Source organism: Octopus bimaculoides, chromosome 28 (assembly GCF_046866305.1).
Source record: "Octopus bimaculoides isolate indiv1 chromosome 28, ASM4686630v1, whole genome shotgun sequence".
NCBI lineage: Eukaryota > Metazoa > Mollusca > Cephalopoda > Octopoda > Octopodidae > Octopus > Octopus bimaculoides.
This window is the reverse complement of record NC_142955.1, coordinates 19,106,134-19,124,975: the sequence shown is the minus strand read 5'-3', so window position 1 is coordinate 19,124,975 and position 18,842 is coordinate 19,106,134. Positions and strand designations below refer to the sequence as shown.

The 18,842-nt window shown below is 37.6% G+C and overlaps 1 protein-coding gene across 1 annotated transcript in view; it reads left to right on the top strand.

Annotated features, from left to right (window-relative positions):
• LOC106872263 (talin-2) overlaps nucleotides 1-18,842 on the top strand; it is an 83,243-nt gene extending 64,401 nt beyond the window's left edge. The window contains exons 23-29 of the mRNA XM_089344726.1: nucleotides 2,840-2,890; nucleotides 10,385-10,509; nucleotides 12,756-12,881; nucleotides 13,660-13,728; nucleotides 14,378-14,560; nucleotides 15,005-15,130; nucleotides 15,790-18,842. Coding sequence (XP_089200852.1) covers nucleotides 2,840-2,890; nucleotides 10,385-10,509; nucleotides 12,756-12,881; nucleotides 13,660-13,728; nucleotides 14,378-14,560; nucleotides 15,005-15,130; nucleotides 15,790-15,924 — 815 coding nt within the window. The 3' untranslated portion in view covers nucleotides 15,925-18,842. The remainder of the gene's footprint in view (nucleotides 1-2,839; nucleotides 2,891-10,384; nucleotides 10,510-12,755; nucleotides 12,882-13,659; nucleotides 13,729-14,377; nucleotides 14,561-15,004; nucleotides 15,131-15,789) is intronic.

The window sequence follows — 18,842 nt, the reverse complement described above, 5'->3', positions numbered from 1 at the left end:
GAAACCGTGATGTTGTTGTCATCGTCACTAAGTTGGCAAGCTGGTAGAATTGTTGCTGCGCTGGATGAAGTGCTCAACGGCAATTCATCCATCTTTCCATTCCTAGTTCAAATTCCACCGAGTTCAACTTTGCCTTTCACCCTTTTTCGTCCAGTAAAATAAGTAGCAGTTGGATACTTGGGGGTCAATGTAATTGACTTGACTGACCTCATTCCCCGAAATTGCTCATCTTGTGCCAAAACATGAAACCATTATTATTATTATTATTATTATTGAAGTTAGTGGTTTGGCAGAATATGAAAGCATTGGGAAAATGCCTTGTGACATGTGTCTGACATTTTATGTTTTGAGTTCAAATCCTATCAGGATACCAGTCAAGAAATAGGGTCAGTGGTTTCAGCTAAACCTTTCCCTCAAAAATGCTGGCCCTTGTCCCGAAATTAGAAATTATCAACTAATTGATTTGGTTTCTTATTTCATGATATTATTTCTAAACATAAAGTTGTTGGGGTTTATGTTTATATATACATATATATATATATATATATATATATATATATATATATATATATATATAAAGACAAATTAACAAATGCTTTGATTTCAGTTTAGTGTATTATGCAGGCATGGCTGTGTGGTTAAGAAGTTCGCTCTGCTTTATAACTATGAGGTTTCGGGTTCAAGCCCACTGCGCAGCACCTTAGGCAAGTGTCTTCTCTAGCTTCAGATCAACTGAAAATTTAAAGGAAGTTTTGGTCGGCAGAAACTAGATGAGGACCAGCATTTCTGTTCTTAGGATTTAAGTTTAATTTCTTGTCTCCTTTAAGAAGAAAAATAATCAGCAGAAGACATGAGAGAAGGAGACCTCAATGTGGCCGCTCTATAAGCTAGAAATAATAGCCTAAATTTCCTTCAATCCACACCCTTCCAACTGCTTCTAATGTGCATCTGCCCAAATGTAGAAGTGTGTTTAACCCTTTCCATACCAAACTGGCTGAAACCATTTCTGGCTTTGTAGTACAAATGTCTTGTTTTCATAAGTTTTGAATTAAAATCTTCCACCAAAACCTTAGTCACAATTTATGTTCCTAACACTAGCTTAATGATAACAAAGTTATTTTACTAAATTCTTTGTTATTTTCAAAATTATTTGAAAGAAACACAGAGCATCTCAACAGAAATAGGGTGACAAAAGGGTTAATATTCCTGGGTTGCATTTAGCAGACTCTAGTCTGTTACAAGCCTTTAGGCCAGGTTTACAGTCTAAGGATAACCTCCACCAGTCACAGGGAGCTTGACCTGTGCCATAGTTGTTGCCCTTACTTCTGAACAGGATACCAGTCTGTCGCAGAATCGACTGGAGCAACGTGAAATGAAGTGTTTTGCTCAAGAACACAATGTGCCGCCTAGTCCTTAAATTGAACCCATGATCTTACAATCATGAGTGCAACACCCAAATCAGTAAGCCACATGCCTTCTAAATATGATCAGCTGTGATCCCTTCTTGTTAGATTTATGGCCTTGGACTTTGGTCCCTTGAAGAGGGAGATGGTGCCCTCAACAAATTCTAAAAATTTGCTTAATGATGGATGAGAGTGACAAATTTCGGTGTGGCTGAATGGGCCCTTAATCTCAACATGGACCTGGAAACCAGAGAACAAGGCTAGGGGGAGACACTTGCCTTTGATAGAATTGATGATCTGGAATTTGTGGGGTTTTTTCATTGACCCTTTGTGTTTAGACATGCGCTAACAGAACACTTTATTGTCCTTTCTGTTTTGCTACAATTTTTCATGCCTTTCTCCCCCCCCCCTCTAACTTCCACCAGTAAAATCTCATCAGTCACTCGTGATTATTGTTACTATTATTATTATTATTATTATTATTATTATTATTATTATTATTATTATTATATGAAAGCGGCAAGCCGGCAGAATCGTTAGCATGTTGGGCAAACTGCTTAGCGGCATTTCGTCCATCCTTACGTTCTGAGTTCAAATTCCACTGAGGTCGACTTTGCCTTTCATCTTTTTTGGGGGGGGGTTCAATGAAATAAGTACCAGCTGAGCATAGAAGGGGGGGGGGCAATATAATTGACTAACCCCTTCCTCTAAACTTACTGGCCTTGTGTCAAAATTTGAAACCATTATTATTGTTGTTGTTGTTATCATAGATGTCGCACAGTATGCAATACCGTGAGGTTATTGATTAAAGATATTGTGTCTACCAGGGGTTTTTACTGTTTGTCAAGTCACAACAAGGACCTCAGACAGACAGTACTTTACGCAATATGCGTGCAATTCCAAGTAATGCCGACTTTTGCAATACATCTAGATTGTAGGTTTTTTTTCTAAGGTTTACAGATGTTTTTTCAGATTGGGTGGTGTTGACCCCCAATGCTCTGATGACAATAGGGATAACCTTTTATGTTTGACTCTCGTAGCTGCCACTTATTTTGGCAGCAAACTGGTAGAATCGTTAACACATTGGACGAAATGCTTAGCAGCATTTCGTCTGTCTTTACGTCCTCAGTTCAAATTCCACCCAGGTCAACTTTGCCCTTCACCCTCTTGGCAATGGGTCAATGAAATACGTACTAGTTGAGCACGAGAGGTTATTGCACTCAACTAGTCCCTCCACCAAAATATCAGGTCTTCTGCCTATCGTAGAAAGAAGCATTATCTTTGTCATAATTATTATCATCATCCTTTTCATCATTATTATTATTATTATTATTATTATCATCATTATTAATATCCTGGCCCGATTTCCCAAAGAACTATTTTTTCTCTTCCTCTTGTATTCCTCCGCCTCATGTCCAATGTGTTCTTTTCTGCAGAAAAATATAAAACAGATACTAGTGCATTACCGTCACCAGATGGTAAATTAGGTTCGTCACCTTTCATATTTCTAACAACAAAACCCTTTTTTGTTTTAATCATCGTTGTCGTCATTATCGTTATTATTATCGTTGTTATTATTATTATTGTTATTATTATTACTGTTGTTGTTTTCGTATTTGCTGTTGTTACCATGTTGTTCTTGTTGTAGATAATATTATTATTATTATTATTATTATTAATTGGTGAGCTGGCAGAATCGTTAGCATGCCGGGTAAAACGCTTAGTGGCATTTCTCCGGCCTTTACATTCTGAGTTCAAATTCTGTCGGGGTCAACTTTGCCTTTTCTCCTTTCAGGGTCGATAAATTAAGTACCAGTTATGCACTGGGGTTGATGTAATCAACTGGTCCCCTCCACCAAAATGTCAGGCCTTGTGCCTATAGTAGAAAGGATTACTATTATTATTATGATTATTGTTAAGGTGGTGAGCTGGCAGAATTGTTTGCATAGAATGTTTGGCAGTATTTTGTCCATCTTTACATTCTGAGTTCAAATTCCGCCAAGGTCGACTTCATCTTTACGGGGTCGATAAATTGAGTACCAGTGAAGCACTGGGGTCCATGTAATCGACTAGTTCCCTCCCCACAAATTTCAGGCCTTGTGCCTTTAGTAGAAAGGATTATTATTATTATTATTATTATTATTATTAAATGATGGACAAGCTAACTTAAAACACTTCAGTTGTAGGCCCTTGTGTCCTGAGTTCAAACCTCACCATGGTCAAAATTTTATTCATCTTTTCGGGGTCTATACCAGAGGGTCTCAACCCCTTTTTACCTATGGGCCCCTTTGATTCTTATTTTACTCTATTGGACCCTAATTTTTTTTTTTTAATCCCTTTATATCTTTATAATTAGGAATTATGAGGAATTGTGTTAATTAAAAATTGTGAAAAAATATTTTGTGTATTGGACCTAAATTTTAACAACCAGATCTTATGTGGTCCTCTAAGGGTCATGTGAACCCCTGTTGAGGACCACTGGGGGGGGGGGGGTCTTTTTTTTAAACCACAATCAGGGAGTGGCAGGGGTGGTGGAAGTAGGTAGTAAGGTGAAGTACAAAACTGACATCCTTACGACTTTCTTTTTACCATTCTTTTCTGTTTTTGTTCTTGTGGCATTCCTTTAGCATTCTTGTGACACTCATAAGTGTTTTCTGTGATATTTCTTAGCATTCTTGTACCATTTTTGTTTTTCTTTTGTGGCATTCCTTATCTGTGTAGCAGTCGTCACAATTGTAATATAGCTGTGACTATTCCTGCAACCATTGTGATATCTTTAAGCAGTCTTGTGAATCCTAGAACTGTTCTTGTGTTCCTTAGCCTTCTTTTAGCCTTCATTACAATTGAATGTCGTATTCCCTCCTCCTCGTCATTGTTTCTCACCATTATTGTTGTTATAGCCGTCACCGTTGCACTCATCTAGCATTCCTTAAAATTCTTTTGACATTCATTTAGCCTTCCTGTGGCGTTACTATTATTATTTTGATGTTTATTACAATTCTGTTGCCATTCTTTACCGTTTTTCTTGTGTCTGTTGCATGTTTTGCAATTCGTGTAGCATTCTTGTGACCTTCTTTGCAGCACTCGTTACAATACTTGGAATTCTTGTGGCAATCTTCAATGCTTCAGTCACATTCCTCATCATTTCTGTAAGCATTCCTTAGCATTTCTGCAATACTCACTGCAGATATTTTTCCTTAGAACATTCTACAAACTGCTAGAAGTATCTACCAAATCTCTCTCAGATCACACACTTTCCCTCTTAAAAAAGATTAGCACAATTTATCGGATGTGGCAGAAAATCCTCCCACCTTTTACACAGCCATTCTTGTGGCACTAATTAACTTAGACAGGTGGAAATGGTGTCTTCCTGTCGCTAATATTTTACCATTTTGTTTTTCAGTTACCATTGTAGTTCGGACTGACACATGCTATGCGTTTGCTGTTGAAACATTTATCAAGAATGGTGAATCTGAGGTTCCTTATTTTGCTGCACCCTGCATAATGTTATTTTAGATATTCTACGTCTGAAGAAAAAATTCTGGAGAGTTATGGCTAGAACCATAAAATCGCCCCCCCCCCCCCCCCGCCACTTGCTAGTTAAAAAAAAAAATTTTACGAAGAAATCCTTCCACTTCTCTCTCCTCCACATTCTATCTCGACTCGTCTCTCTCCTCTGTCCTGTCCAGCCATCCGTTTCAGAATGGTGAAAATGGCATCGGATTCATGGTGTCCTGACTTCCATATAAATCCCATTCAACCGTTTTGATAACCAATCCACCTGAGACTACCTCTCCTCTGCTTCTGTGCTACAAACTTCTTGTTTTAAAGCGATGAAATTTATTCTACTAAATTCTTCTACTAAATATTTTCACAATTAATTGAAATAGTGGTAATATATTTCAGTAGAAATATGCGAAGGAGTGGCTGTGTGGTAAGTAGCTTGCTTACCAACCACATGGTTCCGGGTTCAGTCCCACTGTGTGGCACCTTGGGCAAATGTCTTCTACTATAGCCTCGGGCCAACCAAAGCCTTGTGAGTGGATTTGGTAGACGGAAACTGAAAGAAGCCCGCCGTATATATATATATATATATATATATATATATATATATATATATATATATATATATATATATATACGTTTGTGTGTCTGTGTTTGTCCCCCAACATCGCTTGACAACCGATGCTGGTGTGTTTAGGTCCCCGTAACTTAACGGTTCGGCAAAAGAGACCGATAGAATAAGTACCAGGCTTACAAAGAATAAGTCCTGGGGTCGATTTGCTCGACTAAAGGCGGTGCTCCAGCATGGCCACAGTCAAATGACTGAAACAAGTAAAGGAGTAAAAGTGAGTAACAAAAGAAATAAACAGCATTTTTACCAAGATTAACCTAGAGTTGACCCCTTTTGATCCCAATCCGCCAGATTTCACCCATTTTTCTGATAAAGACTTCTTATTTTAAAGGGATCTAAATTAGAACCTTCCATCATAATTATATGTTAATTTATGCACCAAACACCAGCTTAATAATGACAGTCATTAACTCAGGCATAAGTGTATCTAGGAGTACGTTCTCATGTGTCCTTGTTGCTTAGCCCCAGGTCAGTCCAGATCCAGCAAACCTGTGATCAAAGGGGTTCCAGCCATAACCGTCTCATTTATTATTCAGACATAGCATATCTAGGAGTACATTATCTCGTATGTCCCTCCTCCTCGTCATTGTTGTAATTTAGCCCCCAGAGCAGCTTTTATCCAGCAGACCTATGATCAAAGATGTTCCACCCCTGACCATCCCATCTTTTATTCTGGACTACATTTATCCAGTGCGGCCTCTTCCTCTTTATGACAGTAGATTTTAATTTCAGGAAGAACTAGCTGCTACTTCTAGCAAATCTAGAAACCACATAGACATCATTATTTGCTCGTAGAGATCTATTGCAATATCGTCTGTCCTTTATGAGACAATCTGTGTGATTTGAGGGTGATTTTGGCTGTTATTTCTAGCATTGGGGCAACCTCACTGGCTGTCCTAGTTTGGTTGTTAAAGGAGGCTTTCGTTTATAATTCACCCATTTAAAGTTCAGTGAATTATGTTACAGCAAACATTTCACATTCATAAGTTGTGTATTATATTTCATGGCTTTGCATACATTTCACAATCATCCATTGTATATTTTAATGGTTCTGTGTAGTTTTTAGCACTCAGCCACTATATATTACATTCTTTAGTTCAACATACATTTCATAGTCACTGTATCTCTGCATACATTTCACAGCACCTCAATGTGTACTAAGTTTTGTTTCAACCTACAGTGATACATTGTATGAATGCACTTCATGAGCCTGCATAAATTTCACATCTGTATATCATTCTTCAGTTTCTACATTTCACAATGTTCTACAGTGTTTCTACATACATTTCACAGTGACCTACTGTATATTACATTCTTTTTCTGCATATTTTATATAACACTGTTGATTTCAATCAGTATACTTTCCACAGTAACTTTGTACATATTACAAGGTGTATTGTCATCCATATTTCACAGTTATTGGCTGTAGATTACACATTTTACAGTGATATTTTTCTGCATATATTTTATGGGATTTCATTCAACAAAGCCTTATATCTATGTTTATCTTTGTATATTTCAGTGTGATCCATCTGTTTACCTATATTTCAGTTACCCACCTATATACTCCTGCTTAAATTTCACATAATCTTCATTATATGTTTGTGTACATTTCATATATCTTGCCTACAAGATCCTGCTTGCAGTTTACCAAGCCTTCATCACATTACATGCTTCTGCATACATTTCACATAAGAGTACAAACACCTCTATTACGTCTATTAACATAACACGTGCGCAAGTCTGTTTTAAAATAGTGATTAAATTTCTGCACACATTTCATTGTGATGCAGCCATGTTTTTTCTACATTTTCTATGCAAATTACACGAATATTTGTTTCCTTTATTACATTCCCCCGTTGATTTAACTATACTTACATATTCCTGCATACATTTCACAGTTACTCAATTACACTCCTCTTGCATGTTTAGTCCTTAAATTTCACAGGATGTTAACAGGTTGCACCTTTCTTAATAATAAGTTTTACACTTGTACAAATATGTAATGTTCCTGCATAAATTTCACAGTGGACCCCAATACATTACACACACACATTAATGCATATGACATAATTTTTTTTAAAATTTAATTTGTTGCAGTTAACTTACTGTGTTCCATGTTTGTGCATATATTCTATGATGATTGTACGTAGATTAGATTCTTGTATACATTTCACATTTGCATATATTTCATGTATTTCCAAGTACAAGAGATAATTCTTTAACAATTGTTTCTTTTTACATTTTAAAACTTATAATTGAATTTCCTTCCATTTAATTTAATTTTTGTTTCTTTCCATTGTTAAACTTCACATACTTTTTTTCCTTTAATGTACAAAGCATTTCTGTCCTATTGATCATCGTCCACCCATTTCACTTGCAATAATCTTCAAGACCATAAGATAAATCTTCTTGCAATAATCTTCAAGACCAGCGAGCTGGTAGAATCGTTAGCACGCCGGGCGAGATGCTTAGCAGTATTTTGTCTGTCTTTACGTTCTGAGTTCAAATTCCGCTAAGGTCGATTTTTGCCTTTCATCCTTTCGGGGTAGATAAATTAAGAATTGGAAGCACATTGTGGCCAGTGGTGTTTAACATCTGATAGTTTGGACCAGTGATTCTCAACTAGGATCCATCCAGCCCTCAGGGACCCATATTAGATTTTGTTGTTAAAATTTATCTGCAATAAGGCACAGGAGTGGCTATGTGGTAAAAACCAACCACATGGTTCCGGGTTCAGTCCCACTGTGTGGCACCGTGGGCAAGTGTCTTCTACTATAATCTCGGGCTGACCAAAGCCTTGTGAGTGGATTTGGTAGATGGAAACTGAAAGAAGCCCATCGTATATATATATATACATACATATATATATATATATATGTATTTGTGTGTCTGTGTTTGTCTCCCAGCCATTGCTTGACAACTGATGTTGGTGTATTTACAACACCATAACTTAGCAATTTGACAAAAGAGATGAATAGAATAAGTCCTGGGGTTGATTTATTCGACTTGAGGCAATGCTCCAGCATGGCCCGAAGTCAAATGACTGAAACAAGTAAAAGAAATAAAAGAATTAATCGGCTCTACTTCTACAGATCCACAAAATATTTTAACAATTTTTCTTAATAGAATTCCTAACAAAATTTGATTATAAGGATATAATAGGATTTTTTGAAACCCTGAATGGGTACGAGGGTCCAGTAGAATGAAACGGGTATCAAAGGGGTCCATAGGGTTTAAAAAAAGGGGGGGAGGGGGATCAAGAAGCATTGATCCCGTCAATACAATGACTCACTGGATTTTAATTTATTTAATCTGAATTTGTATCTTTTCAATTAATTGTGACTTTTAGAAATAACTTTTTTTTTTCTTTATCTAGAAATGTAACTATTTGCTCTGAATTTATTATGATTGTGTTTAAATTGTTAATATCCACAGTAAAATTAGGGGATTAGCAATACAGGTCCTGTGACTCACTTACAGTCTGCATTTGTGTTTTTCTTCTTTTACAGTACAGTGGGGAGACATGGTAAGTTTAGTGAAGATGACCATCGCCTGGTGTTAAACGGGAGAATGAGTGAGAGGTCTAAGGATGAGGGTCGCTTCAATTTAAAGTGTAACCCTTGTCCTTTTAGAACACACAATAAACCCTCGACTTATGCTCAGACGTTTGGAAGGTGAACGTCATGCCTTCAGCATTGAGGAATACAGTAGTAATAATAATAATAATAAATAAAATGCCCGGATGCAATACCAGGCAGTGGCTCTCATGGCTTCTTATCTTAACTGATTGGAAGTGTTGTCATGTACATTGTTTTGTCTTAGTATAAAAGATGGGCTACAGCAAATATTCTGCTCAATACCACAGATTTGCTAATGCCCGGATGCAGTACCAGGCAGTGGCTCTCATGGCTTCTGATCTGAACTGATTGGAAGTGTTATGTACATTGTTTTGTCTTGGTATAAAAAGATGGGACTACAGCAAATATTCTGCTCAATACCACAGACTTACTTGTCAGTCGTTTGACCGTAACCAGTTGAGCATGTCCCTTGGTGACTGTTGTATAGTGAAACTGTACACTCCTCTCAGTAAAATGTGGTAGTAACCAGCCATTATAAATAGACCAATAGAAGGTCGAGAGTATGTGTAGTGTGTGTTGATAGTCGTGTCTGTGCTGGTACAGCAGGGTTCGCCACCACCCCCTGCCGGAGCTTTTGGTGTTTTCGCTCAATAAACACTCACGACGCCCAGTCTTGGAATTGAAACCACGATCTTATGATTCCAAGTCCGCTGTCCTAACCACTGGGCCATTGCCCCTCCACAATAATAATAGTTAATGAATAATAAACTCTTTATTTAAGTATATTCAACCATTTTGTTTTATTTTCAAATTATTTTATTTCTAAATTCATTCAAATAAATGCAAAACAAAGCATTATTTTTTAAAAGTAATAATAATTCTCATAATTAAATTTTCAAGACATTTTAGGGGAAACATCGTATAGTGTCTGCAATGCTGGGAAATACAATAATAATAAAAATAATAATATATTTAACTAATTACTAATTAATGACAATAAACTCTTCACTTTTTTAGTATTGCTTTTTTTTTTTTTTTTGCATGACTGATGCTAAACTATTTTACACTTCTCTTTGATGTTGTTATTAAAATCTATTTTTAAATTCGTCAAATAGCTGCGAAAGACTATATAATTATCATGATTATTATTAATAATAAGTCATTTTAACCATTTTTTTTTTTTGGTTTGTTTTTGCAGCAATTGTTTTTGTGATTTTATGTAAATAATTTTAATTTCTTTTTAATTCATTACCAAAATTAAACAGGGCCTAATTGGGTTGATTATGGTGACCCGACAGTTATTGCAGAAAATGAACTCCGTGGTGCAGCAAGCTCAATTGAAGCTGCTGCGAAAAAACTCGCCCAGTTGCAACCCCGTCAAGCTGCGAAAGTAAGTTGTTTTCCTTTGTACCTTCATTGCCACTGGCCCAGGAACAGCATTAATTGGAGGGTGGGGGGAACCCAGGTCCAAAAATTTTTACAAACAAGGTCTTGTTTTATTTTTTTTATATTTTTGTTCTTTGTGAAGAAACCTAACTTCAAGCTGCCCTGCTCCTGGGCCCATGGGTGTTGAGGTTCCCCGTGCCTACATGTGCAAGTGAATTTCTTTAAAAAAATCTTTTTTTAGGACAACAATGATGGTGATGGTGGTGATGATGGATGCCTTGACCAGATATGTTTGATATTTTTTGGTGGTTCAATATCCTAAGTCCACCAAGTATCAATCATGTCCGTGTCGCGGTAGGCCACTGCAGCAAACACACTTTCCCGCACTGGACGTACAACCTTTCAGCGCAGCACTGCTTCCAGACATGGTTCCCGAGACGTGGCACAACTCCTGGACTTGCACCTCCATAACACAACACAGTCAACCCCACATACAATCCTTGACGCAGCACTGCCCATGGGCGCACACTGCAATAATACAGCAGAGGTCTCTGACACACACCCAATTGATTTAGCACGGTCGCAATAGAGCCCTGCTCTCGAGCGTACACTGCTATAACACAGCAGAACTATATCACATGTGCCCCCTTATTTTAGACTCCTCTAAACACAGCAAATTCTGGACATACACTGCTGGTACAACACAGCTGCAAGATGTTCACATACCATGACAAAACACAGTTAATGTATGTGCAGCCCATGACAGGATAACTCCTGGATGTACACCCCTCTGACATACACCTCTTTGACTTAGTACGGTTCCTGTACATGCACTCTTCATAAACACAGCTCAGCTCCTGCACATAGTCTCAGGCGTCGTAGTCTTCCTTAGACATTTGGTTTAGCAGTTAGGGTGTTGGACTCATGATCATAAGATTGTGGTTTCGATTCCTTGATCGGGTGATTTGTTGTGTTCTTGAGCAAGACACTTCATCTCACTTTGTTCCAATCCACTCAGGTGACAAAAATGAGTGATCCTGTAATAGACCATCATCCTGTCCATTGGTGCCAGAGAAGCCATGAAACCAGCCCCAGGCTCCTTCCAAAGTAATGTGGATGAGCCACACATGTTACAGTTCCTTGACATACACCTTATGACACAGCGCAGCTCCCTGATATACACCTCCAGGACAAATCGCAGCTCCCCAACATAGACACCAGGACTCCGAACAACTCCCAGAAAGGACACAGTGTCCAGAGGTAGAACCCAAGAGAACAAAGCACATCTCCTGGACATCTATCCCTACAATACTAAACATCATCTAGCCATATCGCCCCCCCCCCCACCTGCTAACATACATACAGCTCTTGATAGAACACATTCTTTACAAGCACCAACTGGTTGCCTGAATTCAATCTCTCCCTAACCAACCAACCTGTCTCCTCAGCTAGTACAGTTGCTAAGCAACCCTTGCAGTACAAAGATGGAAGCAAGAACTCTCCTCACCGTCGTCGTTTAACATCCACTTTCCATGCTAGCATGGGTTGGACGATTTGACTGAGGACTGGTGAAACCAGATGGCTACACCAGGCTCCAATCTGATTTGGCAGAGTTTCTACAGCTGGATGCCCTTCCTAACGCCAACCACTCAGAGAGTGTAGTGGGTGCTTTTACGTGTCACCCGCACAAAGGCCCTGCCACAATTTCTGTCTCCCAATCTACACAAAATTTATCTTCAGGATTGTTTGTATTAGTCTGGTATTTTTTTGATTTTCATTGAATCTGTTTTTTTTAATTTCTTGTCTTTCTTCTCACCCCTTCCTTTATCTTCTCTCGATTTCTTCCATCTTGTTTTGTCATCTGTCCCTTTCTCTCTCCTATTGTCGTCTCTCTTCATTTGTTACCTTCTGTCTACTATTACTGTCTCCCTTCTCTCTCGTCTGTCAAATATTTCTATCTGTTCTCTCTTTCCTTCTTCCTGTCTTCTTGTATCTGTCCACTTTTGTCATCACTCTTCATTTATCTTCTATCTGTAACTACTACTTTCTTCTTCCTTCCACCTGTCCCTTACTATCTCCTTCTACTTGTCTTCTTATGTCTGGCCCTTACCATCACCTTCCATCTGTCTTCTTTTGTCTACAATTGTCATCTCTATTCATTTGATATATTCTGTCTACTATTTCTATCTCTATTTTCTCTCTTTCCGCTATCCCCTTCCATCCATCTTCTAACCCTATTTCTACTTCCAGACAGCTGACGAGAGCCTGGGATTCGAAGAACAGATTCTGGAAGCAGCGAAATCTATTGCAACTGCAACAGCTGCCCTTGTAAAGTCAGCATCTGCTGCACAGAAGGAATTAATACTCCAAGGAAAGGTAACAGAAACCTGCAGACATTCATTGATTTAATTAAAATAATTAGAAATATTCAAAGTAAATTCTCTTAGATTAAGTCCAATCTACAGCCATATTCATAGCTAGGAATAATATATGCTACATGCACACATTTGTTAACTTCTATAATTAATTAAAAATGTTCAAAGAAAATCCTGAGATTATGTCCAATCTACAGACATATTCATAGCTAGGAATGATATAAGCTACTAAGGGTCTCACCTGAAGAATGCAGAGCCTTGCTGTAACAAAAACTGCTTCTCAAGGACTAGCTTTTGTCTTCTGTTCTAGGAAATATTCCATCCTACATAGCAGAAGACACTTACCCAAGGTGCCGTGCAGTGGCACTGAACCTGGGACCATGTGGTTGGGAAGCAAACTTCTTACCACACAGCCATGCCTGCACCTATATGTATATATATAAACACTAAATATTGTCAGTATATATATATTAGGAAGGGCATCCAGCTGTAGAAACTCTGCCAAATCAGATTGGAGCCTGGTGCAGCCATCCGGTTTCACCAGTTCTCAGTCAAATCGTCCAACCCATGCTAGCATGGAAAGCGGACGTTAAACGACAACGACGACGACGACGACACACACCCTAAATAATGTATGTATATACACCAAACCATTTTTTAATATTGTTACTCTCTAATTTAAGGAGGATTTGGTTATTTCCAGCATGTTGAATGACCATAGAGTTATAATGAAACCTATTTGTTTATAAACTGATGTTGTGTCTTTCATTCTTCCCTAGGTGTCCGCTTCATACTCAAAGTCTACCCTGGACGAAGATGGCCAGTGGTCTCAGGGCTTAATTTCTGCAGTAAGTACTCACTTTTCTTACCCTCTTGTACTCTGATTTAATTCACCTGTACTCTCTGAACTCTTGTACACTCCTTCAGAAAAATAGAAATCAAAATAAACACTGGTGTAAAATTATTAGTTGCTACATGTTTCACCATAGCAGTTATTTATAACTGAGCATTAGACGATCCAAATGCCTAACCACAATGAATCGTCAGGGGAAGCACTTGATTCCATTCTGTTACAGAGGTACTGGTGTCACGCAAATGGCACTCATATATATATATATGAAGCTTTGTAGCTTCATGTATATATATATATATATATATATATATATATATATATATATGTGTGGTATAAGTTAAAAAAAAAAAACATGAGAATGACGTTAAAAGAACAAACAGGGTTTATTAGGCTCATAATCAGGAAAATTCAAAGAAGTTCTTAACATTTTGAGCGTTCGCTCTTCTACAAAAAGGACAGATGAGGAGAGAGAGAGAGGAATAAAGAGAACAGAGTACACACACATACACATTGTAAAAAATTCATTGGTTATCAACTGTAAATTGCTGCATACATACATATGTATATATATATATATATATATTTTATTCTGAGCATTAAATGACAATGGTGATGATGTTTCTCTGCTTTCTCTTTTTTTGCAGGCTCGCCGTGTAGCAGCTGCAACTCAAAGCCTGTGTGAGGCTGCTAATGCAATGGTGCAGGGTCAGGCAAGTGAAGAAAAATTAATCGCATCAGCGAAGGAAGTTGCTGGTTCGACCGCTGCCCTCTTGGTGGCGTGCAAAGTGAAGGCTGATGCCGGTTCAATCTCAATGCGAAGATTGCAGGTTCGTGGGACAATCTTTCCACTAATTTTTATTCGTTATTTTTTTATTTTTTTGTTTTACTGTGGCTGTGTTTGTGATGTTTTTTTTAAGGGAGTTGAGTTGGAAGAGATGAGGGGGTTTGTGGTGATTATGGCATTTGGTGAATGAATGAGCTGTGTGTCTGGGTGAGGGAAGGGAATGAGTGGACGAGTGATGGGGAAGTGGGGCAAAATGAGTAATTGCATGCAGTTTTTCACTGTTGAGTGTGACTGGGCAGCGAATGCCAGCTGGAGTGCAGACAAATGGACGAGTGCAGCTGGAGTGCAGACAAATGGACGAGTGGAGGCTGAAGTTTGTTTAATGATGGTGGTGGTGAAAGGGGGGGGCAATTTTGTTGACTTTGATTGCTGGTGGAAGTTGAGCAGGTGCATACTCAGTGCATGTGTTGTTATTGTGCATTGACAGGCGGCAGGAAATGCAGTGAAGAAGGCGTCAGATGCATTAGTCCAAGCAGCGCAGCAGTCACAGAGCTTCGAAGCTGATGAAGATGAGTTGACCATAAATAAACGAATGGTTGGAGGTATTGCACAGGTGAGGACATGTTTTTCTGTTTTTATCAACTGCGCTCACTTAAATAGTTGTTGTTTTAGGCAGATGGCAACCCTAGGATTACGACTCCTCTTTTTAAACTAATCAAAACACTAACGAACTTCAGAAAAAAAAAAAAAAAACTACTTCGTTTTCTTCCCACTCGATCCCCATTGCTCCTGTTCACTTTCTCCCCCACGCCCCTCTGGCCCTTATCTCCCCCCCCCTAGCTCTCTATCTTAAACTCCTTTTCACACATACATCTATTATATGTGTGCAAGATATATCTGTGTATATAAATATTATTATTAGATATGTGTCGATTGTGTGTGTATGTATATATATATGTTTGTGTATAGGAATGGCTGTGTGGTAAGTAGCTTGCTTACCAACCACATGTTTCTGGGTTCAGTCCCACTGCATGGCATCTTGGGCAAGTGTCTTCTACTATAGCCATATATATGTTTGTGTGTCTGTGTTTACAACTTAGCAATTCGGCAAAAGACACCGATAAAATAAGTACTAGGCTTACAAAGAATAAGTCCCGGGGGTTGATTTGATTGACTAAAGGCGGTGCTCCAGCATGGCCACAGTCAAATGACTGAAACAAGTATAAAAAAAAAAATTGTATTTTATTCATTTATTTAATCTTTTTCTTTCAGGAAATTATGGCACAGGAAGAAATTCTGCGGAAAGAAAAAGAGCTCGACTCGGCCCGGAAACGCTTGGCTGAGATTCGGAAAGCTCGTTACAAGGACAAACCTCCAGAGGATTACGACTCCTCCTCTTCATTTTAAACTAATCAAAACACTAACGAACTTCAGAAAAAGAAAAAAAACAAAAAAAAAACACTTCGTTTTCTTCCCACTCAATCCCCTTTGCTCCCTTTCACCTTCTCCCCCACCCCCCTCTGGCCCTTTGCTCCCCCCCCACCCCTCGCTCTCTATTTTAAACTCCTTTTTACACATCTATTATGTGTGCGAGATATATCTGTGTATATAAATATTATTATTAGATATGTGTCTATTGTGTGTGTATGTATGTATGTATATATATATGTTTGTGTATATATATACATACACACACACACACACGTGCACACAACACATTAAACACTGCTGCTAAAATTTCAAACTCCATGATGGTCCTAAATATTATCCCCCTTCTTACATATTTCTTTCTGTTGGGGGTTGTTTTTTTTTTGTTATTTTGAATTTATTTTATATTTTTCCTCTTTTTAATTTTTAAAATAAATTTTTTATAAGTTTATTTCATTATCAAACCTTTCCATCTATATGTATGTGTGTGTGTATATATATATATATATATGTATATTGATTGCAAATGGTATTACAATACATATAGAATACTTTTGTGTGTATATGTATATATATATATATATATATATATACACGGTTAATATCAAACAAGAATGAGTGCTCAACATCGCATTGGTGGATAAATATTCTGTAATTACGGGTTAACAAGGCTACCATTAGTTTCATGTCAAAGGCTGGAATATTGTTGAGATTTCTCCCAACATCAAACCAATGACAGCCTTGCTAACCCCAAAATAAATTACATATATATATATGCACATGTATATAGCAGTGCCCTGTTATATCGTTTAGGCAAATTTAATAAAGCAGTATATATATATATATATATATATTACATACAATATATGATTGTATAAAACAGGAGTAAAACTGTACAATGGCATGTAGGGAGCATCATTTATTCACTAAGCTAAAGAGTCATTTCATTTGTTACTCAGAGCATCTTGCCCTTGCGTTTGTTGGTTCTGGCAACAAAAGAGAGATTGCTTGAGCTTTTGAGTAAATGCACCGAATTACAGAAGAAAACAGGAGACGTCTCAAAAGTAGCAACAGTATACTGGCTTTAAGCCTGTGTATGTACATACATGTGTTTGTGTGTGAGTATATGTTATATATGTATTGAAATTGTGTGCCCTAAACATTAGGGTGTGGCACTCGAGTATCTATGGGGGTCGCACATTTATGTTGTTGCAGGCAAGTGAGTAACAGCTGCAGATAGGATCGACCTTGTGTCAACTAATGAGAGGTGGCCTTCAGGTGTAGGCCTTGATTGATACAGGTGTACACACACACGTATGTATGTATATAAATAATTGACAGAAGTGGCAAGGTGGCTCAGGAGCTGGAAGTTTCATGCGTTGTCACTTTAGCAAGTGCCACACTACACAAAACTCTCAACACCTGAGTCGTTTTGTAGCTTCTAACAAATAAATATATACACCTGTGCTCTGAGGTCTGTTTTCCTGTTTGTATCACCAAATCTATCTATATATATATATATATATATATATATATATATATATATATGTGTGTGTACATATGTATGTATGCACACACACACACACATATATGTGCAAATTTGTGTTTGATAGATATACATCAAGATATAAAAAATTGTAACCAGGAAAAACGAAGGAAAAAGCTGAAAATTTTTTTTAAATAAAATGGAGACCACTGTGCTTCCCCCGCTCCCGCACCCCTCTTCCCTCACATCTGCCTCCATGTTGGAGGAGAGGGCAGAGACAGAAGAGTGAAAGAAAATAGATAAGACCTTCTGACACACCCATCCCCACCCCTCTCTTCCTGTGTTACCACCCTTTGCTCCGCCCCCACACCCCACCGCTCTTCTTTACACTGCTGCCAAAAGGAGAGAGAGAGAGAGAAAGAGTCAAAGGATGTTTTTGGACAATGTTGAATAGACACAGTTGTTTGCATGTTACGTGCAGCCAGCGGTGTGTATGTATAATTTGCATGTGTGTGCACCAAGTGAGGTGTTGTGATGACAACCGACGATGTCGATGACGAACAGGTCTGAGCTATTCTCTGACTCCATTGTCATCACCAGCATTGTCTGTGAAAAAAATGCAAATGTGTGTGTGTGTGTATATATACATATATATATATATACATACACGCGCACACACAACTTTATAGATATTTATATGTCTGTGTATGTATCTAACTATATATACATACACATATACATATATATGCACACATGTGGTAGTAAAGGGTGTATATGTACATATACAAGCACATACATCTGTGTGTGTGTATATATAGGTATATATATACATATAGAGATGTTATATATATATAAGTACACATATATATAGTTGTGTGTGAATAAATATACATACACATATATATAGCTGTGTGTGTATATGTATATCTATAGCTATATATACATATATAGCTGTGTGTATGTATATATATATATATATATACATACACACACACACACATATGTATATACACGATATTTTCCAGCTCATGTGATGCATCAATTTATCTTTAAAACTGTTTAAAATGAATACGAAGGATTTATTGTCTTTATGTTCAGCTCATTTGTTATAATGATGATAACGATATTAATTATGGTAAAATAAAGGTACGTATAGTTGAAAAAATATATTACCGTTTCTCTCACACCTTTCTGACTCTTCCCAATTGATCCAAACACACACACACACACACACACAAACGTTTTGTGTGTGAGTATACACATTTCAATATATATACACACATACACGTCTATATATGTATACATACAGATATACCCTTCATCGAAACTATTGTTGCTTCATTCTACACCCTGGTACATCTTATATACACAACCAGCAAACTATGTTGATAAATGAACGTACATACCTACA